At 43.4% G+C, this 23515-nt stretch overlaps 2 protein-coding genes across 3 annotated transcripts in view; both read left to right on the top strand.

The window, feature by feature from the left end:
* LOC310870590 (integrin alpha-3-like) overlaps window positions 1–10554 on the top strand; it is a 28897-nt gene extending 18343 nt beyond the window's left edge. The window contains exons 17-28 of one of the 2 annotated variants that reach the window (XM_083781836.1): window positions 114–288; window positions 998–1081; window positions 1628–1707; window positions 1857–1934; window positions 2363–2465; window positions 3697–3873; window positions 5688–5888; window positions 6464–6577; window positions 6965–7063; window positions 8404–8529; window positions 8691–8844; window positions 10063–10188. In XM_083781836.1, the coding sequence (XP_083637962.1) occupies window positions 114–288; window positions 998–1081; window positions 1628–1707; window positions 1857–1934; window positions 2363–2465; window positions 3697–3873; window positions 5688–5888; window positions 6464–6577; window positions 6965–7063; window positions 8404–8529; window positions 8691–8789 (1336 nt within the window). In that variant the 3' untranslated portion in view covers window positions 8790–8844; window positions 10063–10188. Of the gene's footprint in view, window positions 1–113; window positions 289–997; window positions 1082–1627; window positions 1708–1856; window positions 1935–2362; window positions 2466–3696; window positions 3874–5687; window positions 5889–6463; window positions 6578–6964; window positions 7064–8403; window positions 8530–8690; window positions 8845–10062 lie in introns of both variants that reach the window. The other variant, XM_083781835.1, reaches the window with a different exon arrangement.
* Window positions 10555–13588: 3034 nt separating this feature from the next.
* The window catches only part of cyb561 (cytochrome b561), a 12727-nt gene continuing 2800 nt past the window's right edge, over window positions 13589–23515 (top strand). Inside the window, exons 1-3 of the mRNA XM_083781850.1 lie at window positions 13589–13612; window positions 16924–17131; window positions 23004–23102. Coding sequence (XP_083637976.1) covers window positions 16930–17131; window positions 23004–23102 — 301 coding nt within the window. The 5' untranslated portion in view covers window positions 13589–13612; window positions 16924–16929. The remainder of the gene's footprint in view (window positions 13613–16923; window positions 17132–23003; window positions 23103–23515) is intronic.

The following is a 23515-nucleotide window of genomic DNA, read 5'->3' as shown; positions in this document are numbered from 1 at the left end:
TATATATATATATATATATATGTGTGTGTGTGTGTGTGTGTGTGTGTGTGTGTGTGTGTGTGTGTGTGTGTGTGTGTGTGTGTGTGTGTGTGTGCGTGCGTGCGTGCGTGCAGTCGTCAGGGTGTCCAGGTGTTCCGCTACAGCGCCACCGTCAGGAAGCTTCTCCTGGTCGTCATGGTAACCAACGAGGCATCGCCGGGGCGACCGGCCGAAGAGGCTCACGCTGCAGTTATCAACGTCACCAGAGAGGGCGCTGCACCGCTCAAATACTCTGGAGTCAGGACCAAGGTGTGTGTGTGTGTGTGTGTGTGTGTGTGTGTGTGTGTGTGTGTGTGTGTGTGTGTGTGTGTGTGTGTGTGTGTGTGTGTGTGTGTATATTAGGGTTGTCCAACGATTAAAGGACCACTTCACCACTTTTCAACCTATCTTCATATAATAGGTCCTCACTAATAATCATGAAAACAAGGCGCAATGTTTTTCTACTCGGTCTGTGTCTCATATAGGGCTGTGGGCAGTTCAGAAACCATCCTAAAAAAAAAAATCTGCCTAATGATGATTTAACTGGAGGACGGTTTCTAAACTGCCCACAGCCCTCCTATGAGACACAGACACAGAGTAGAAAAGAATCGTGCCATTTTATCATGATTATTAGTGAGGACCTATTATATGAAGATAGGTTGAAAAGTGGTGAAGTGGACCTTTATTATTATGTTATACTGGTATAATGTATTCTATTGTTATACAGGGTCCGGGGCCTCCAGTAGAATGCTCAGATGATAATGGTATAATGTATTCTATTGTTATACAGGGTCCGGGGCATCCAGTAGAATGCTCAGATGATAATGGTATAATGTATTCTATTGTTATACAGGGTCCGGGGCCTCCAGTAGAATGCTCAGATGATAATGGTATAATGTATTCTATTGTTATACAGGGTCCGGGGCCTCCAGTAGAATGCTCAGATGATAATGGTATAATGTATTATATTGTTATACAGGGTCCGGGGCCTCCAGTAGAATGCTCAGATGATGGCAGAGTGCTGCTGTGTGAACTGGGAGCACCGTTCAGAAACAACCAGAAGGTGGCGCTCGACCCTTTCTCTATTCTGTATGGTGTGCAACATGGGTGCATGTCTTTTTTCCGACACCTAAATAGCCGATGGGACAATGGTCCGACAGTTTCGGACCATTATCCCGTCGGAAAAAAGACCGCCTCCCGTGCAACATGACATAAAATACGATACCAGCAAAAAGCACTGTTCTAATAATTATGTAGAACCAAAGAGGACATATTCCTTTAACTTTCCTGTGTTCAAATTATAATAATCTTGAGGGCTGGAATAAAAAATATATATCTTGGTCATTTTGTTACTGATCAAATGACTGACTGATGATGATGATGATATATACAGACAATGTCGAAAGTTGTATGCTCAAGCAAACACTATTTCCTATAAGTTTTGTTCAACTAAACTGAAAGTGTCATTATTTAAGGCATATTGCACACCGCTCTATCCCACCTGTGGTCATTTTACAAGAAATCTACATGCAAAGGTTGCAATTTCCATATAATGATGCTATGAGAATACTCCTTAAAGCAAAATTCATGTCTCTCTGTCTGTCCTCAGGTGGAACTGTCAATCATCTTTGAGGCATCAGAGATCAGTCTGAAGACCAGAGAGATTCACACCGTGTTGTCACTGTCAACGTAAATGCATGCACGCACGCACGCACACACGCATAATATGAATGTATGAATGTGTATCATATGTTTCATATTGATATAATGATTTTATTTAATGTATTAATTATAGATTGATGTGTTTAATATTGATGATTATATGAATGTATTTTCAGTCTCAGTGAACAGTCAGATCTCTCTCCATTACATCTCATCATGATGGTGGAATATTCTCTGCAACCTGTTTTTACCCTGTAAGTGTATATTACTTAAATATGTTCTATTTCGGATTGGTTTATTCATTGGTTCATCGATGGATGATTGACAGTTGAGACGAATAACAGTCTAAAGTCAGTAAGCATGCACACTTACAGCAGTAGGCTACACACAAGAAGAATGCCTCCTCCTCCTTAAGATTCATTCGTCCAAAGCAAACATTTAGTTTCGCTAGTGTGCAGTAAAGTTGTTTCTCTGACTATTGTCTACTTTTGTGTTTGTGTCTAAAACTCTCACACACTATTTAACAATAGGCTTAGGCTATAGCAGCTGTTCTGTGTGCATGCCACAATGCGCACATGCACACGCGCATGCGTGCACGTGATCATTAAAATTCTATGGTACCAGTTATTCGTCTCAACTGCTCGATTGATGAATTAGGCCTACTTTTATTTTGTGCTGTTAGAATCAAGCAGCCAGGCCACGCCCATTTCGGAGGTCATGTGACCGGGGAGTCTTCCATGAAGACAACCAGCGATGTAGGAACGCCGCTGGACTTCACCTTTAAGGTCCTTTAAATGTGTGACTGTACCTTTAAACATGTTACTGTGACTTTAAATGTGTAACTCTGTAACAAAAAGTCTGAAAACCGACCAGTTCAGACTCAATCTTAGCCATATAGCACTTGCCCTTATAGCCTCGATGACCTTACAGGCGTAAGCAAAGGCTCAACTTATACTAACTTAGATAGCATTTATTTTAGACATAGCACTCTATACTGTTTATTAGTGTATACTCATCATAGTTTCATTATATAGATATTATACTGTTATATTCTTAGCTTACTTATGATTCTTAATGTCTTTTCCTCTTTTTGATGTATTATCATGGGTTGTTGCTTACTGTAAATCGCTCTGGATTTAGTGTCTGATGAAATGCCTAAATTGTAAAAACATCACCATGTGATGTGGGCACTCTGCTGCACTTCACCTTTAAGATGGGCAGTTTGGGCACTCTGCAGCACTTCACCTTTAAGACAGACAGAGTGTTCCCTGGTGATACCAAGGTATATTAAATGGAGGTAAGGTCACCAACGTCATTTTCGATATATCAGGCAATTCCAAACGGCAGATTCGTCGCCCCATTGGAACCAAACTGCACCCGGAAGTTCGGCAGATTGCACTGGAGTCAATGAGAGCTCAGTGACCAGCTCATGAACAAACATTATTTCTGAATGAATGAGATATTTTGTAAAGTAATCACTTCTGGCAAATAACAGAAGGCATGCAACACATTATTGTCTGCTGGGCTGCTTTTCGATGTGTACACTAGCCTACTGTGTAATTGTATACAGGTATCTAAAGAGCAAAAAGTACGTTTCTGAACCTGCCAAGTATGCCACCGTTTCCTGTCTGGCAGCCAAATTTCGCGAGACCTCGGAACAGAAACGATACCAGCTGCTGCTGTTTAAATCCTCAAATAAAATGTTGTACTGTGCACTCTGTGCACATCGGAAAGCAACTGATTTGAAAGCAAACTGTGATAAGTCTTCTTTCATGTGCCTGAACCTTTTATATGACAAAGGTCTCAATGGTTCATAAATAATGTTTGTTATTAGCTGGTCCAGGTTGCTCCATTCACTGCTTTGTATACATGTCACTTCCGGTGCGATACTGATGAAGAGGAAGTGGCTGTGTCTTGTATCTGTATAAACGGGAAGTAGGTCCTGATACAGTTAGTGGGTGTGGCTTATGTTTCCTGTATGAACAGGAAATGGGTGTGTCTTGTGTTTCCTGTCAGGTGGACCTATCGGGGAAGCCGCTGGGTGACCTTGGCCAGCTGGAGGTGGAATTTGATTGGCCATGGGAGTCATCCAATGGGAAGTGGCTGCTGTACCTGACAGAGATACGATTGGACGGGACGTCGGAGCCGCGCTGCATCCCGCCGGGTGACATCATCAACCCTCTGAAGCTGCTGGTAAAGCGTTATTCATAGTCTGGATTTTCGGTGGTTAGGTGACCACCAAACTACAACATGACATTACTGAAGGCGCGGCGAAGAGCAAACCACTGCTCTCCCCAGCCCTTCTCTCTATTTTTACTCACCACCGCTTCACGTTATTACAGCTCCGGTGGTCACCTCACCACCGGATTTAAGAAAAAAACAATCCTCTCTCTCACACAAATGCCAGTGATCACTGATCACCCTCCCCTGTGCCAATGCTGGCACCCGCCTAGCTCTGCTATATATCTGTGTATTTAGCGTTTAACCACTGCTGTTGAAAAATAGCAGATCTACAAGCTCTTAGAGTTTGTAGATCTGCTAAAATGTAGCACAAATCTTTGAATATATATTCTTTCACAAGGAACGTTGTTTCGGGAGGGGGGGTGCCTGGAACGGCATATTTTCAGATGGGGGTCGGCGGCCAATTACATGTATCATTCTATTACTGGCAGCATAAGCACACCTACTGAATGCCACCCATCCGCTCTAACTCTACTATCTTTGTTTCATTTCCGGGTTAGTTCCGGGTTATTCAGGGTGGTGGGGGCTGTTGTTGTGAGCACAGTCATCGTTAGCAGTAGCTCATACCCCTTAGCTATCATTAACATTTACATGTGCTCAGCGATGCGATACAAACTCACAAATGATTTACGATCGTCGGGATGCGCGCGGGAATCCTGTTATAATGGCGGCTCAATAGATCTGGATTAAGAAATCCCATAGCTGGTGGGGACGGAGGCTCTCCATATTAACCGGAGCAAAGCTAAAAGGTAAATTGACGGTCGCCACTTTCATATGGAGTATAGGGTTGTCTACGAACATATACGTACTGTATAGTTAGCACCTTTAACCTTGAACGGATTGTGTGGCCCTGGTTTTTCCCTAATGGGACTTATCGAGGGTAGCTACTGGGACGTAAGTCGGGACTTGATCACTCCCGGCTGGGTCACCTGAGTGAGGGGTATGATGTTGCGAGACCCGAAACCCCGATGACCTTGGGATACATCACTGAGGACACGTCCCAGGTGCATCCATTTATGTATGTATTTTGTTATAGTTATTCTATTTATAGTGACTCATAGGAATAGACTAAGTGACAACCAGGAATAGTCTGGTGACCACCGGAGAGACGGGTGGCAGCCGGAAATTAGACGGCACCCGGGAGCAGTATGGGTTAGCGCCCCAGCCTGTGTCTTCCGTGAGGAAGAAGCCCAACAAACCCACGGTGAGGCCTTTAGGAGGGCCATTCAAGCCTCAAGCGGAGCCTGCGGCACCACCAAGGGCAAGGTGGAGCCTGCGGAACCGTTGCGGCTTGAGAATCCACCATTCCTGAATAAAGTGCCTGGTGCTGGGAGTCTGGTGCAACGCACAGGGCCTGACCTGGTGAGAGCAGGAGTGGACCTGGTGAGACGTAGGAGGGGCCCGGACAGGTGTCAACCCACAGAGCCTAGTCCTTCCATGTGCCAGAATGGTACCTCCCAGTCCCGGCAGAGTAGTTCAGGAGGAACGGATTGTGTGGCCCTGGTTTTTCCCTAATGGGACTTATCGAGGGTAGCTACTGGGACGTAAGTCGGGACTTGATCACTCCCGGCTGGGTCACCTGAGTGAGGGGTATGATGTTGCGAGACCCGAAACCCCGATGACCTTGGGATACATCACTGAGGATACGTCCCAGGTGCATCCATTTATGTATGTATTTTGTTATAGGTACCTGTAGTTTATAAACGTAGCCGATATCTACGGTTATAAACGTAAAAGTTTATCAATGCGCATATTTTTCTCCCCAGGTGTTGGAAGAAGAGGGGCCGAGCAGGGTCAACCAGAGGTCATCGGAAGTCGACCGGAGGTCATCAGAGGTCAACCAGAGGTCATCAGAGGTCAAACAACAGAACAGGGTCAGAAGGAGTATGGAGGAAGAGAGGAGAGAGAAGAGGAAAACCAAGTCTTCTGTTAGCCTGCGGGGGGCACCCAAGAGCACACACACACTGGTACACACACACACACACACACACACACACACACACACACACACACACACACACACACACACACACATTTTTCTCTATGGAGAATTACATCAGGTAATCTTAAAATCATCTCATATAAGAATTGTGGTCCAAAAATAAACTATATTGTCGTGAAGGTGTCTCTGTATCGTCAGTCATATTTGATACAGTCCGTTTCTAGCGAAAATGTATACTAATTCGGCAGCAGTAACATTTTCTCACAGTCAGTTGATTGATCTTCATATTCATATGAGGTGATTAGGTAAAATTAGGATTACAATGCAAATAAAAAAGTACACAAACCTGAGATGAGATGAGATATACTTTATTAATCCCCGAATGGAAATTGAAGCTAAACCTGTGGACTTTTGTGTGTATAAATGTGTGAAGTTAATCTATCCTGTGTGCGTGCGTGCGTGCGCACATTGGTAAACCTTTTCGCTGCTATCTACGTTTATAAACGTATAGCTAGGCTATAGGTACCTAAAGGTGCTAACTATACGCTGCATGTGCGCTCGCGCATGTGTGTGTGTGTGTGTGTGTGTGTGTGTGTGTAGGACTGTGCTCAGGGGACAGTGAGGTGTGTGAAGTTTATCTGTCCTCTCGTCAACATGAAGAACTCAGCCAACCTGTCTGTCAGCGCTCGACTCTGGAACTCTACCCTAATAGAGGTATGTCTGTCTGTCTGTCTGTCTGTCTGTCTGTCTGTCTGCACACATCTTTCTTTCTTTCTTTCTCTCTTTCTTTCTTTCTTTCTTTCTTTCTTTTTGACTAATTATGACTGAAGTTATTTCTTCCTAAATTGTTAGTATGTTATTTAGTATACCCAATAGTAACATAATTAAAAAATCTCCTCAATTATTTTAGTTTTCAACCATACCTATACCTATACCATACCTCGAGATTCCTTGCGAAGCATAGAACTGAACTGCAGCGACCAATGAGGCATCTATTTATTTGTAATATATATATGCCTATGTAATAAATGAGTCACTGCAAACAGACCACTACCATATCTAACACCATGCCCTCCTGCTCTGACATGTCTGTGTGTGCAGGATTATGCTGAGTCATGGAAGGTGACAATAGGAGGACAGGCGTCTCTTAAACTGGTCACACGCAAACCTGCCATCACCATGGAAACCATTACTACACAGGTAACCATCCCTCCCTGCCTCCCTGCCTGCCTGCCTGCCTGCCTGCCTGCCTGCCTGCCTGCCTGCCTGCCTGCCTGCATGCCTGCCTGCCTGCCTGCCTGCCTGCCTGCCTGCCTGCCTGCCTGCCTGCCTCTCTCCCTGCCTCCCTCATGCCACGTCGTCCAGTTTCCCGAAGCAGACCTCGATCATAGCATAGAGCGGAGTCCATGAGCATATCTCTACTTTGGACGCAGCTTGTGGAACCATACCCATAACATCCTATATAAAGAAAAAAAGTCCAAATGTCATCATTCTTTTAGTAGCATGTGACATATGAAACTAGGGGGTTTTCATGATTCTGAATCCATTCCAAGCATTTGCACAAAAAACGGCTATAGCCGTCATCACAAACGTGATGAGGTCAGCACATTTTGGTCAAGTGGATATGGCCTAATTTAGCCCAAGAAGTATTTTTTGTGCAAAACTAATGCTTGGAATGGATTCAGAATCATGAAAAACCCCTAGTTTCATATGTCACAGTCATGCTACTTAAAGAATGATGAAATTTTGACTTTTTGGCCTTATATAGGATGTTATGGGTATGGTCACATATTATGCTAATAACTCAATTCCCCACAGGAGTTGAATTTCAAACTTTTAGTACATGTTATTAGACACATTTCGAAACACGTTGGTGAACAAATTTCTTGGTAACGATTTAGTTCCCAGATTTTCATAGATTTCTCTTACTACAGTTCAGTGTAGTGTTCTATTGTTACAGTTCAGTGTAGTGTTCTATTGTTACAGTTATATTGTTCTACAGTTCAGTGTATTGTTCTATTGTTAGTTATATTGTTATATTGTTACAGTTATATTGTTCTATTGTTCTACAGTTCAGTGTAGTGTTCTATTGTTACAGTTCAGTGTAGTGTTCTATTGTTACCGTTATATTGTTATATTGTTATATTGTTCTAAAGCTCAGTGTATTGTTCTATTGCTACAGTTATATTGATCTACAGTTCAGTGTATTGTTCTATTAATACAGTTCTATTGTACTATTGTTCTACAGTTCAGTGTATGGTTCTATTAATACAGTTCTATTGTACTATTGTTCTACAGTTCAGTGTATGGTTCTATTAATACAGTTCTATTGTACTATTGTTCTACAGTTCAGTGTATGGTTCTATTGTTACAGTTCCATTGTTCTACGGTTCAGTGTATTGTTCTATTGTTACAGTTCTATTGTTCTATTGTTCTACAGTTCAGTGTATGGTTCTATTGTTACAGTTCTATTGTTCTATTGTTCTACAGTTCAGTGTATGGTTTTATTGTTACAGTTATATTGTTATATTGTTCCACAGTTCAGTGTACTGTTGGAGCCGGAGGGTGGAGGTGTGGTGGAGAATAGCGCCCCCCTGTGGATCTACCTGCTGTCTGTCCTGTGTGGAGTTCTGCTGCTGGCTGCCCTCTGGTGGCTGCTGTGGAAGGTACACACACGCACGCACGCACGCACGCACACACACACACACACACACACACACACACACACACACACACACACACACACACACACACACACACACACACACACACACACACACGCACGTGCTTGTCTTGATCCACAAGGTCTTTTTTCCTGGTTGTTCAGTGTGGGTTCTTCAAGATAGTCCACACCAGGGAGATGTTCGAGGCCAATGAACATACAGCCAGACTGAAGAGCCAGCCATCCCATTGGCTGAATGGCTGAACCAGCTGGCAGCTGACCAATGAGCACTGAGGCTGGGCTGAACTGGACGTCTGCTGTAAGGACTGAATGACGCACAGGGGTGAAATAAATCAGCCGCCATTAACGGCGGCTCTCACTCTGAGTGTCTTTCTGACAGAATTGCCATCTGATTAATGCATTTCTGACATAAATACAGTGTGAGTAATGCATTTATGACATAAATACAGTGTGATAAATGTATTTCTGACGTAAATAGCAGTCTGGTAACTGCCTTTCTAAAAGAAATACCATCTGAATAATTGTTCCGCCCCTCCTTCGACACACATGGCTCCAACGAACAGCAGTGGCCTATGAGGCAACTATTTTGTTTTAATATATATCTATGCCCCTACCCATCCCCATATGTATGTCAGAAGCCGTTTGCGTCTGATTTCACCCTTCTGCCTGAAGCACTGCTTTAATGACTGACTGGCTGGCTGGCTGGCTGGGTGGTTGTCTGTCTGGCTGGCTGACTGGCTGGCTGGCTGACTGGATGGGCGGTTGTCTGGCTGGCTGGTTGGCTGGCTGGCTGGCTGGCTGGCTGGCTGGCTGGCTGGCTGGGCAATTGGCTGGCTGGCTGGGCAGTTGGCTGGCTGGCTGGCTGGCTGCTCTCTCACTAGCTGCTCCCAGCTCATTGGATTGACTGTCCGTTTAACTCTAACCGACTGCCTTATCTTTTTCTTCCAACGTAACAGCCTGCTCTACTATAATATGTTCACTGCTATGTTCACTGCTATAGTGCTATGTATGTTCACCATGTTCACTGCTACAGTATGTTCACTAGTCTGACAAAACTGTTCACTAGTGTGACATTAAAGGCCTATTCATAGTCCAGTTTTATGAAGTCACTGAGCCACAGTGATAAGGGACTCACCCAAACACATCTCTCTGTTTTTACTAAAGCTCCAGCAGGTGGGGGTCTCACTCTCCCAAAGCTTTAGCCAAACTCTGCAATAGATCTTGGTTGGCCACCCATTTTACATGTGAAATCAGCTTGGGGAGTGATATCACCCAAACACATCTGTAGTATGAATAGGCCATAACTGCATGTTCACCAGCGTGACATTAAGAAAGCATGATAGCACATTTGTTTTCTCTGAATCACCTCACTAGATTGACATAATGTTTAGTCAATATCCTGTGTGTGTGTGTGTGTGTGTGTGTGTGTGTGTGTGTGTGTGTGTGTGTGTGTGTGTGTGTGTGTGTGTGTGTGTGTGTGTGTGTGTGTGTGTGTGTGCACACGTGCGCGTGTCAGTGTGGGTTCTTCCAGAGGAGCGTGGCCTATCACCAGGGCACGGTGGACAGGAAGAAGAGTCATTGCACCGCGGACGGCTTCCTCATCCAGGATGACATCACTTCCTCCGCAAACAGGAACAGGACGAAAAACAAATGGATCACCACCTGGTCTGAGAGCTGATTGATTACACATATACTTACCGGCCACATTCCAATACTCTGTCTGACACCTGCCATTGTCATTCTAGTCAAAACAACCATGTTCACACTAATGGTGGAAAAACACATTAAACCATCTGACAATGTATAAAGTCACCATAGGAACTTTGATGAGGCAGTATCGTGTCGTTTAATGCCCACACCACACCAATGGGTCGAGACACAACAAAGACGTTTTTAGCGTTCGCCCCGACGGTGTGATATGTCCTGTTGCACGTCGGCGCATGGTGGCGCATGTTGACCCAACTGATTCAATGCAATGGTTGCTTGCAACTACATGCGTCTCCATGCGTCTACTCGCAACCGTTTGGTTGCAAGGAGTTGCATGGCAACCCATTGGTGTGGTTTGGGCTTTAACCCTTTGATGACTGAGGCAGTGTTTTTAGGCCTACTGTTTTGTGTTATTTATAATTTCCTGGAAAGTTAATATGTTGGACATACCTAGTTGGTTTCTGCCCGACAACAGATCGAGCTATGGGACGATAAACCTTATTTTTATTTATCATGATACTGTATGGTCTGCTACCCGCATTAATTCACATTAGCATTGCTGCATAATGCTAACATGCTAGTATCTGACCACATTCATTTCCATTTTTATGTATTTATTGACCTTTATTTTATGTGGGAAGAACATTGAGAGCATACTCTATTGTGCAAGGATGTCGATCCTGAGTATAATCACACATACAAAAAAGAAACAACAAACATAATGTTATATGTTAACATGCTATATCTGACTGCAGTGACCATTTACGCAAACCCATGACCTGACCCCATTAATTTCCATTAGCATTGCTACAAAATGCTAACATGCTTCCAGTGGACATTCCTCAGTTACCATATAGTGCCAATTGTCTGTCCGTCTGTCTGTCTGTCTGTCTGTCTGTGACAACGGTAAACACACACAACCACGTATCATATGGTGTAGTTATGTAGTACATCAATGCATTAATAAATATAACATCTTAATGATATCTCAACAACTGTAATTTGAAATTCGGGTTTTAAACACAGATACAGTATACAATAAGCATTTAAACAGAAACATTTAAACATCATGTTGTCTGCAACTCTGCAGCTGTTCTCTCCGTGTCAGTGTGATGATGATTAAAGTAACATTTTAGGCTATATCGACCTGAACATCAGCCACTGTTTGTATTTACATATATTTTGATATTTTTGTCTTTTGATGTTGTATAAATGTCACATTTTATAAATAGTACAGTATAAATGTCACATTTTATACTATACATATATTGAATGTATTTATTAATATATAAATGTCATGTTTTATAAACAATAAAGTGACTTTAAGATAATCTCATGCTGTTTAGTGTGGATTCCGTTGCCTTAGGTTGTTTACTGTTTATGCATTTACATATAATTAGTGTTCATCGGACAACTTCACAGCAGCAGTATTAATGTAGACATCACATTTTAAAGTCATAGTGTTTTGAGTAAAATGTAAATTACCCAGTCGTTCAAACATCGTTCGAACGACGTTCAACAACGTGAAAGGCGTGAAAGGCGTGATGGACTGACGGCCCTATGAGCGTGTTACGAGGCGTGACGGACGGACGGACAGACTGACTGACATGTTTTGCAGGTTTTCATAGTAATCTGCAACCTATAATAGCAATACTTACATGTCTGTGATTGTTTCTACGTGAGGTCGAATGTACAATACAACCCAAAATATAGGTTTGCTGCCATCTTTTGGTGATAACAGAGAATGTCAGACCTGTAGCAACATTACCAGAGCTCCTGGAATGGACTTTTACAGGCCCATCCCCATGTTCTATAAATCTGTGGATCCATCCATATGTTTTACATATGAGACTTCCGCCTCACGCTGGAGACCGGTTGCTTCAACGCACTGCAGGGACCAATGAGGCATCTATTTTTTTCCTATAAGCAGCTGTAGTGTAGATTCTGTCTTAACACAAACATTAAATGCCATTGACAATGAATGGAGAATTTATATCATGTGTCTGAGCAAATCGGCTGTCGGTATGTCGGTGGAAACCCTTGGCCAATAAGGGACCACCATTCTTGATGCAACTACGGTATGTTTCAAGGTTGGTACAAGGTCAATAATTGAGTGTCCCTCGCTTTTCACACGGGTTTGATTTTTCCCCTCCTAAATACAGCTTTTGTCCCCACACGTCTCAATATTTGCCATTGACAATGGAAGGAGAAATTGGGTCTAATGTCCGCCAAATATGACATAAATCTTGTCCCCACACGTCTCATATTTGCCATTGACAATGAAAGGAGCAATTGGGTCAAATGTCCGCCAAATATGACATACATTTGTACGATGACAAGAGCGCCACTCACTCAAGGGTGTGATTTTTTCTATGCTTCACACTGACTGCAACGCGAGCGCTTCAGCTCCGTCTTTAACAATAAAACAGTTTAATATCTTATGCTCTGCATGCTTTAGTATGGGGTGCCAGAAATAGCAGATATACAAGCTTGCCATGCATCTCAATGATCTCACTGTGATGTGAGCTTGCATATTTATTTGTATAGACTGCTAAAGGTATAGACTAGCGGCGTGACGTCATCTCGTTTTTGAGGGGCGATATCTTTTGTGTGTGTGTGTGTGTGTGTGTGTGTGTGTGTGTGTGTGTGTGTGTGTGTGTGTGTGTGTTAACACAAACTTTGTTCTAACACAAACATTAAATGCTATTGACAATGAACGGACAATTTTGAGTGTTTGTGTAAACACAAACATTGTGTAACACAAACGTTGAAGACGCGAAGGTGAGGGCGCAAATTCTGATTGGCCGAAATGAGATGATGTATGATGACGTACGATATGATAAGAGCGCCCCTCACTTCACACGGGTGTGATTTCTTTGTTAATATTTTGTGAACAAATTGTCGACTTAAACGTTTGTCCACATGAGGGCAATCAAAGGCTGTTGAATAAAAACAGATAAACAAAGTCAGCCAGAACATTGAAGACAGTGCTGAACAGTATTTATTTATTTAGATCAATGTTTTAATTTAAAGTTCAGTCAGTCAGTCAGTCAGTCAGACAGACAGACAGACAGACAGACAGACAGACAGACAGACAGACAGACAGACAGACAGGACGTTTAATCACAAGACGTCATTGTGACGTGATTGTATCGTCAGCAGGCAACAGCAGCAGTATCTTGACTTTCTCCATCCAAATCGATTGCGTTCTCTCTCTTGCCCCCCCCCCCCCCCCCCCTCTCTCTCTCTCTCTCTCTCTCTCTCTCTCTCTATCACACACACACACTCTCTCTCTCTCTCTCTCTCTCAGAAGGCGGATCTATCAGAGTGGAGTCTCGCACACATCAGAGCAACAGCAGGTCTGTGTGTTTGTTTATATTTTTAACGGTATCGTAGCCTATATGACTGTATGTTATACTACTGTCCATTTGTTCCGCATATACACGTCGTACGTCAGAACGTCACCAAGACCCAGTTGTGCTGTTATAACAGTTAAGTTATGTTAATTTATAGCGCCTATATAGTGTTTTCCACGCATGCAGCGCGCCAACCTGCTCCCGTTCCGTGCGTCAGTAGGCTATATAGATAACTCTCTAATAGTGTTTATAAGGTAACTGTCAGTGACAGTTACCTTATAAACACTATTAGAGAGTTATCTATCATCTCATAATAATAGTATAATTGGTGACAGGCTGTCACCAATTATACTATGATATATGATGAGGGCGCGTTCGGAAATAGCGCACTGAGACTGAGCCCACTGTGCAACGCAAACTAATAGGCGTGTGCGCTGAGCTCCGGTGTGGTATTTCCGAACGCGCCCATTATGAGAGAGAGATTTTGAAAACATGACCAATGACAAAAAACTCCCATATCTGCTGGGCGAAGTACAACAATGTGCAAACACAGCAGCAAGATTTGTGAGTTGCTGTGATAGGAGAAGGATATCAAATGGAACACAACCACCGTAAAGACTAATCATTGTGTATATTCCTGCACTATACCTGCATCGAGTGATCTTGGTACATAGAAGTTGATCTATTGAAGATTCTGACAAAGTACATCATTTTTGTTTTGATTGTATTGCTGTATTGTTGTATTGTTCTTTCTGCTTTGGCAATGTAAACGTATGTTTTCTCATGCCAATTTGAGCCCTTTGAATTGAATTGAGAGAGGGGGGTGGGGGCGCGCACGCACACGCGCACGCACACATGCATGCACACAACCCCTGCAGACTTGTTCTTTAAGGACTTTATTTAACATTAATTAACATGACAAATGGCATTTGTTTCAATTGTGGTCTGGCAAGACCCCGAGGGGGTCTGGGGACCTTATATTTGCATCACTTTACCCAAATAAAAGCTCAAAATGTTTTTATAGAGCGTCGCACTCGCAGTCCCGCCCCTTTCATGACGACGAGAGGTCCAGGAAATAATTCCCCATGCATTTTTCCCATAGACATTTCAAAAAGTATTTATTTAAAGGGTTTCAAGTTTGGTCATTTTACCGTCTACTCAAGCTTATGTGAACACTCCAGACCGTTTTTAAGTTGCTCTAAATCAGGGGTACTCAACTGGCGGACCGCGGTCCACGACCGGACCGCGGACCACCTCTCTGCGGACCCTAGGCAAATTATATATTTAAAAAAAAACTCTCCTAAGCTCAGGCCAGGCCAGCCACAGTCAATTTCAATTCAATTCAGGCAGTGTTGCTGCAGCACATCTACATTGTGTGTCTTATGTTAATGGAGGGAAGAAGTTAATAATATAAATAACATCAGATGGTACATTTCTCATGTGAAATTTCTGCAAAGGCCCCCAAAATGTCCCCCAAGGGCCCCCAAAATTCTTGCGCGCAGTGTGGCCTGCCAGGGCGTATAACTCCCGGCCTGATTTGGAGTTGTTTAAGCTTGGCTTGACCATACTAAACGGGCATAGAGCCCCGCTCTCCGATGGACGCCGCGCATGGGACCGGACCTCGGTCTTATTCAAAAAAATATTTGTGGACCTTCATCATTTCTAGTTGAGGACCCCTGCTCTAAATATTTGATATTATTTTTTGTTGCCCCACCCCCTTCCTATAACTTCAAAGTTAAACTCAATTTAAATTGTTCCTGTGCTGCTAGCTGGTAGCATAAATAAATAACCTGTGCCAGCGCCTGCGTTCAATTAAGAGGATCGGTTTCCTCCCCGCTGTAGCCCCCTAGCTCTAGCCCGCCCCCTGCACACGCTCACTGCAACCATTGATTAGCGCACACTGTTTACCTTTAGCCAGAAACGTTTACATGTCGGGAGCGATGCGAGGCACAGTCACAAATGACATCCGAACCTTGGATGGATGACGATCACCAAGGACAGTGCTCATATAGATTCCGAGTTATGGAGTTTTGAAAATCCCGCTTGTAACCATGGAGGTAAATGGAGAGCTGTTGTAGTTGAGGCGTTGCATAGCAACCGGGATCAATGTTAAAAGCTGCTCTGGGGAAGAGCCTTAGATATAGACAGAGTTACGCAAACTGCGTTCACTTCATGTTCATGGGGCCAGTGCAATGGCGGCTCTTCTACATAGACTTTTATTGAGAATGGGGACAACCAACTAGGACAAGTCCTGGACTGGAAGTAGGCAGAAATGCATTGGACCCAGGCCACATCCCAGCTGTAATTATCTTCAATCACTTTATTTTAGATTGTTTTGTAGTAATCGTACAACATAAACTTTAGTTGCTACTGTACAATACTTTAAAACAGTTGTCATGTTGCACACGTGCTTAAAATAGCTCTTATTTGCGCCGTCCTCGTTGAAAACAATGTATTTCCAACTCCAGCTTGTCTCAATTCAGGCTGCATGAGCAGCGCTCGATCGCTCGGTTTCTGCCCCCTCAATATCGCAACTCTTCATGGCTCTGCTCTAGGGCTCAACCACTTTGGAGTTTACGGGGGTACGGACATGTTCGTATACCTGGCTGATAACGTCCCATAGCTGGTGGGTACGAATATGTTAAATACGTTTTTTTAATTTATGTACTTTTTTTTGTTAACTTTTTTTTAAATTACTTTTCCCAGACGGTCATGAAGTCACTCAGTGCTGGTGATTAAGGGAAGTTGTATTTATACAACGTAGTTTCGGGAGAAGAGACCTCCTTCCGCTTGACCTTAACCACTCCTCCCTCATTATCAACAACTCCTCCCTCATCAACTCACCTGCCTTTCATTATCACCCAGCCAATCCCTGGTGCAATCACCACAGCATAAATACACCTGCGATCTCTCAACCAAGTTGTTTGTTCTACTCCACGACAGACCAAACATGGGTTGTGAGTACTGCACTTGTAGATCGGCTATTTTCACTACTCTTCAAAATCGCCATCCTCCTCCACCCCAACCTCCTCCTTCCGCCTCGATTCTCTAGGAATCCAGGGGGGGCAGTGACGGAGCAGAGACGACCAGCCGCTCATTCCGAGTATAGAGCAAAGATGACCGTCAGCTCCAGAGACTACGCCCCCACCCTGAGTCTCGCCCTACCTTGGGTTCCTCACTCCACTCCATGCATTCATCTCATTCTGTTTCAATAAACCGTTAATCTTGAGCGAATGTGTGGTCTCTTACTAAGTGAAATAGCTTCATAACTCTCTCTCTCTCTCTCTCTCTCTCTGTCTATTTCTCTCTCCCAGACCGTCATGGAGTCAGTCAGCCAATCAGAAGGTCTGGGAGCGTTGGGTTGGCTGGTGGGCATGTCCCAGGCTCTGGGCGTGTCCATGGTGGTGTTGACGGGCGTGTGGATGGGCCAATACCGCGGAGGCTTCTCCTGGGACGGCTCCGCCCACCAGTTCAACATTCACCCTCTGTGCATGGTACTTGGTCTGTTCCTTTACGGAGATGGTGAGAGCGCACGCACGCACACACGCGGGTCATTTCCGGGGGTTCCCAGCCAAACAATGTTGATAACGCCCTAACACAGTGGTTTTCAGTCCTTTTCACATCAAGGTCCATTGTTTATTCTTCATTTGAGGCACGGACCACCATTTGATGACATTCGGCCTCTCAGACCCAAGAGAATAATAGTTTGTTGGATCGTTGGGTAAGCCCGTATACCATGCCAAAGGGTTGTGTTCGGGACAAAACATTTTTTAAGGTCAACCACACCAATGCAACTTCTTGCAACTCAAGGAGTTGCATTGATAAACCTAGACCAGTAAACCTGCCAGTAAACCTAGACCACTCAGCACTGGGTACTTGGTGCATGTTGTAGTGTCAAGTCCCTTGACCCGAGGTTAGGTGCGTCTTCTCTTGAATATGCGTTGTAGCGTGCACCCTCTGCACCGTTCCGTTCCCTACCTGCGTGTGCATGTCACAATAAGGGCCTTTCTCAGCCCCACCCTTCTCCCATTGTTTATATTGTGTTTAGTTTCCAAGATGGCTGTAGCACCAGGAGGGGGTGGAGTGGAGGTGAGCGGGTCGGGTCGACATATGCCCTTACTGGACAGCATTCACAAACGCAAGACACCTGTCTTGCGTTTGTCTTGTGTCTGTGTTTAATGGCCGCTCCAATGCATTTCCAATGGGAGCCCATATGGTTTGACCAAACATTTTGTTTGATGGGGGTTGGGGTGGCAGAACACATCCATCAAAGTCAGACACAAGTCAGGTGTCAGACACAAGGCAAGTGTTTTGAATGCAGCCCAGTAAGGGCATATGTCGACCCAGCCCACTCACCTCCGCCCGCTGCGGCCATCTTGGAAACTAAACACAATATAAACAATGGGAAAGGAGTGGGGCCGAGAAAGGCCCTTATTGTTTTGGTACCATGGCGTGTTACTGCGTTCTACGAGCATGACACCACTGGACCCCGACCCTTTGGTGTGGTTTCGGCTTAATACTATGTCCAATAAATAGTACTTGATATATTTAAAACACAAAATAAAGGTCTGCAGGAAGTCCTGAAGGAGCTTTATTGGCATGAGAAAGTATACATTTACATTGCCAAAGCAAAAGTGAAAGCAAAACTGGAACGAAACGATGAAGATATAGCAATTCATGTACAATACATTTTGGATGTAAATAGAAATCAAATATAGGTGTAAACAGAGCTGTGTTACATTAACACTGAGTAATGCTTTCTTGTGAAAACAAAAAAAGGATTGTGCATTTGCTGTCAGAGATTGTAGCTTGTTATAGACTTTAGGGCAGTCCATACTGTCTCCGACCACCGAACTTTTCGTCTGAAAGCTCCGGTACAACTACAACATGACGTCACTCGCAACTTCTGAAACGCATTCCTCCGAATTTTTGTTCTGAAAGCTGCACTCCCAGATGTTGTGACTCTCCGAACTCTACTTCAGAGAAAAAAATTAAGTCTGATCTTTCCGACGAAAGGTTCGGTGGTCGGAGAGAGTATGGACTGCCCTTTTGTTTTTGGGAACCCCTTTTGGTGTTTTACCCCGTCAGGCCGGGCCCATTTTTGGGTTCTGTACAGTATGTACAGTATTCAAAAATGTTTTAAAAAATGAGCTGCTATATAAATATTTGAAGTTTTTCAGAAAACTTAGGTCAGGATATAGAGGCGTTTTTAGAATCTGCCTCAGGCCTAAATGGGTTAACAGCAGTATTTCAGTGTTTTGCATTTAAAAAAATGAGCTGCTATATAAATATTTGAAGTTTTTCAGAAAACTTAGGTCAGGATATAGAGGCGTTTTTAGAATCTGCCTCAGGCCTAAATGGGTTAACAGCAGTATTTCAGTGTTTTGCATTTAAAAAAATGAGCTGCTATATAAATATTTGAAGTTTTTCAGAAAACTTAGGTCAGGATATAGAGGCGTTTTTAGAATCTGCCTCAGGCCTAAATGGGTTAACAGCAGTATGTCAGTGTTTTGCATTTACTTAGTCTAAAAACATTTACTCCAAGTAGCAGCAATGTATCCAAGTATAATTTAATTAAAGTTAGTTGCAACTTGCTCTGATTATATGAACAGTATTTCTATGTACCGAGGTCATTTGGTGTAAACAGCGCAGGGGTACACAATGATTTGTATTCCTAAAGGTGGTTGTATTCCATTTGGCATCCTTCTCCAGCTCTCGCTCTCTCTCTCTCTCTCTCTCTCTCTCTCTCTCTCTCTCTCTCTCTCTCTCTCTCTCTCTCTCTCTCTCTCTCTCTCTCTCTCTCTCTCTCTGTGTTATGTGTTTTCCTGTCTTTCCACTGAAGTCTAATCAAGTAAGACTCGGGTGTGTCTGTTTGATTTGGCTGTGTGTGTGTGTGTGTGTGTGTGTGTGTGTGTGTGTGTGTGTGTGTGTGTTTGCTAATGGAGTTTAGATTGATACAGATAAAGTGCGTTGCCTGAAGCAACAGCAACAGACAAAGTAACTGGATTACATCAATATACAAAGGTCACTGGTCACTGTGTGTGTGTGTGTGTGTGTGTGTGTGTGTGTGTGTGCGCGTGTGTGCTAAAGTAAACACCCAGAGGGCATGCCAGGTGTCCTTATTGAGAGTATTGACACACACACACACACACCCTCACACACACACACACACACACACACACACACACACACACACACACACACACACACACACACACACACACACACACACACACACACACACACACACACACACACACACACACACTTTAACCATTTATGGTCCACACAAAGGAGATGTTACATTTACAAAATCATGGCATATGTGTTTCCAAGGCACAACAGGCATGTCACTATCAGTACTCTAGGGGTATAATGTAACATGTCTCTGCCATATATGACACAGAGTTGGAACATGGATGGAATGACACAGGAATGTTTGTACATTCTCACTGAGGATGCATGATATGTTGATATGTCCTTTGGTTATGAGTTCCACTATTCTATCATGGCGTGCTGTCCTTTGACAGTGGTTCAGTGATCTGTTCTGTGGTGTGGTGCAAACAATGCGGAACCTCAGTGCTGGGGAACCAGATGGAAAGATTGAGTCTGGTTGGAAGGACTAGTAGTCTGTCTTTAACTGTGAATGTGATAATGTCCTCATTGAGTGCAGTGTTCCTAATGAATGCGTGCGAGATGGAGTGATCAGCATAGGGAAGACATGGAAGATTCCCTTGGAGTTTTAGTCCAGTCCAGTGTTGTTGTTGCTTATGTTGGTGTACATCCATGAGGACCCGTCTGGCACCTGCAGCTGTTAGCAGGTGACTGTCCAGCATAGGTGACCGTTGCTCTGACCTCTGAGACCCTCACAGTCAGAGTTAGACCGCACCCACTCCAGGGACACACACACAGCTGACCAGTTTTAACTATAAGGAAATTTCAACATGAGGCCTAAATGGGTTAAAATAATGAGATGATGATGATGATGATGAGATGTTGGATTAGCCTCCAGATGGAGATGGGCAATGATTAGCCTCCATCCATCCATTTATTCACACAATTGCACCTCATGTTTCGTTTCTATGTGTACATAGAAATAGCGTTTACATTTTTTCAGCGAAAGGAAACATCTTGTCTATGAGGTTTTCTCTTAATTGGCAGTATTGGTAGAGGGCGCAGTGGAGACACATATAGTATTTTTCTTCTGGTGAAAAGAAAATCTCTTTCTGGCCAAAAAGTGCATTTTATATGTGTGGTGGGGGGCTCAGAATGTGTCCACTAAGGAAAGTAGCCTTTCTAATAACACAAGCCGCCATTGTATTGGTGAGTAGCAAAAACGTTTTTTATATTTTCGCTACAGACGAGAGGCTGGTCTGCATTTCATGCGATCGCAGGAAGAGAAGAGTAACATAGCTCTAATGAAGGCCTATAGACCTATAAAGAGCTAGAACCATGAACCATTTAGAACCATGATTATGAAGATGAACCTCATGTTTCTATATCAGTGGTTCTCAATATTTCATGTCAAGGACCCCAATAATTATATGCAATATGCTGCCGACCACCATCTGAAAATCTGTTGTTCCAGGGACCCTCCAGAGGCAAAGATTTGAGTTAAAAACTGAAACTCTGAAAGAATATATATTCAAAGATTTGAGGCACATTTTCACGATTTTTCACAAATAGCAGACCTACAAGTTCATAGCACGGCACTCAGTACCACGATATGAGCTTGTAGATCTGCTATTTTTCAATAGCTAAAGTGTAACATAATGCTTGAAACACCGACAGGGGTTCCCGCCGTGCATGTGAATAAAGGCTCATCATGTTTGTAAATGAAGGCTAATCACTTTGATGACGCATACTAGTGAATGCATAATTCTATACCAACTGAATGGCAGAGATGAGTCTTCAACATCATATTGTGAGCTTGTAGATAAGTAAACATTAGACCATAAAAACAAGTAACCTATGAAATAACAACACAAGAACACGTGTGTGTAGCAAATCTGCAGGATAATTATTTGTCACTGTTGCACAAATACAATACTGAAATATCTAACAACACATATTACCCACATACAAACTAAAGGATAGTATCTTGTCCCCCAAACATCATTAAAATAAGATCTGGTTGCACAAGGGGTGGTAGCCATATAGAAGAACTAATTATATTGGACAGGCTTCAGGACCACAGAGTAACCAATGACAATCAATTAGGCTTTAACAGTAACAGTAAGTGTGTGTGGTGTGTGTGTGTGTGTGTGTGTGTGTGTGTGTGTGTGTGTGTGTGTGTGTGTGTGTGTGTGTGTGTGTGTGTGTGTGTGTGTGTGTGTGTGTGTGTGTGTGTGGCGTGTATGCATGCACATCTGTGTGGACAGAAGTGTGCACAGAAGACAGAAGTATGCTTTGTAGATCCATCAAAGCATTCGAACACATGGATCACAGTGCAGTCTTTGTAATGATCGAGGGTCTTAATTGACATCCATGTTGACGCAGATCTCTGCTAATTACATCAAACCATGAAAGATATGTTAAAACATTTCCTTTTATAACTGCATTCACTTATGCTGCAGTTAGTTTTCCTCCGCAAGAATTGAGATCACGATTCTCACACGATTCAAATGTTTTCCATGTAAATATTTATTGTCTTTAGTTGCTGAACATTACTACGATCAAAATGTGTCACCTGGAGCCAACTACTGTGGCTTTAAACAGACAACATCAAAGTGATTGACCTCTCTTTTGTAGCAAAAACATAAGAGTAACAAAGATGAATTGGACAGCCAACTATAGTGCTGTACCATTCAGGCTCAAATATAGAAATGAGATCACATAGGTGGCTGAATCTAGATCTCGATTAATTGTGCAGCACTTGTGCAGGTGCAATTATAGCTACGGTTGTAGGGTTGTCTTGATGGACGCAAAACTGTGCACATACACTCCCTGGATTCCAGAGCAGAACCTTGTCCAGACATCATGCAAATCAGTACACAGTATGTCTATAGTCACGTGATCAACAGGGATCTGTCCAGTTCTTCATAGTTTGCAGGAGTGGCTTGTTTTGAACAAAATGCCTCAGGCTCAAATCATGAATGCAGTCAGATTGCCGTGAAACTTTGCATGCACATTGCCACCAGGCACTTTTCACATTTTCCTGGTATAGTGCCACCAGGAGGTCCGAAAGTCATTACGATTATAAATGTTTTCATATTCAATTAATCAATATTCCGTGTGTGTGTGTGTGTGTGTGTGTGTGTGTGTGTGTGTGTGTGTGTGTGTGTGTGTGTGTGTGTGTGTGTGCGTGCGTGCGTGCGTGCGTGCGTGCGTGCGTGCGTGCGTGCGTGCGTGCGTGTGTGTGTGTGTGTGTGTGCGTGCGCACGTGCACATGTAGGTGTGTTGGTGTACAGGGTGTTTCGCAATGAATCAAAGAGAACAGTGAAGATGCTACATGCTGTCATCCATGTCATGGCCATGATCATATTCCTCATAGGTAAGTGTGTACGGATTGATTGATTGATTGATGGGATTTGTTAACCTGATTATCAACAGAACAGGTATATGCCTACTGTATTACAGTCAAAGGTTATGGTCAAAATGTTCTCCTGGTTTAGAGTTTAGAACCTTGGTGTCTTTATGTAGGTCAAAGATTTTACCCGTCATGTTTTAGACAAATCATGGTGGAACAAAACACCGCTCCACACGTCCTAGACTCTTCTCCCTTCCCTAAAACACCCTGGACAACGCTCCACATGTCCCAGACTATATTCCCTTCTCTAAAACACCCTGGACAACGCTCCACATGTCCCAGACTATATTCCCTTCTCTAAAACACCCTGGACAACACTCCACATGTCCCAGACTATATTCCCTTCTCTAAAACACCCTGGACAACGCTCCACATGT

This window comes from Protomyctophum parallelum (genome assembly GCF_964188405.1).
Source record: "Protomyctophum parallelum genome assembly, chromosome: 14".
In the NCBI taxonomy this organism is placed as follows: domain Eukaryota; kingdom Metazoa; phylum Chordata; class Actinopteri; order Myctophiformes; family Myctophidae; genus Protomyctophum; species Protomyctophum parallelum.
This window is presented reverse-complemented; position numbering and strand designations above follow the sequence as displayed.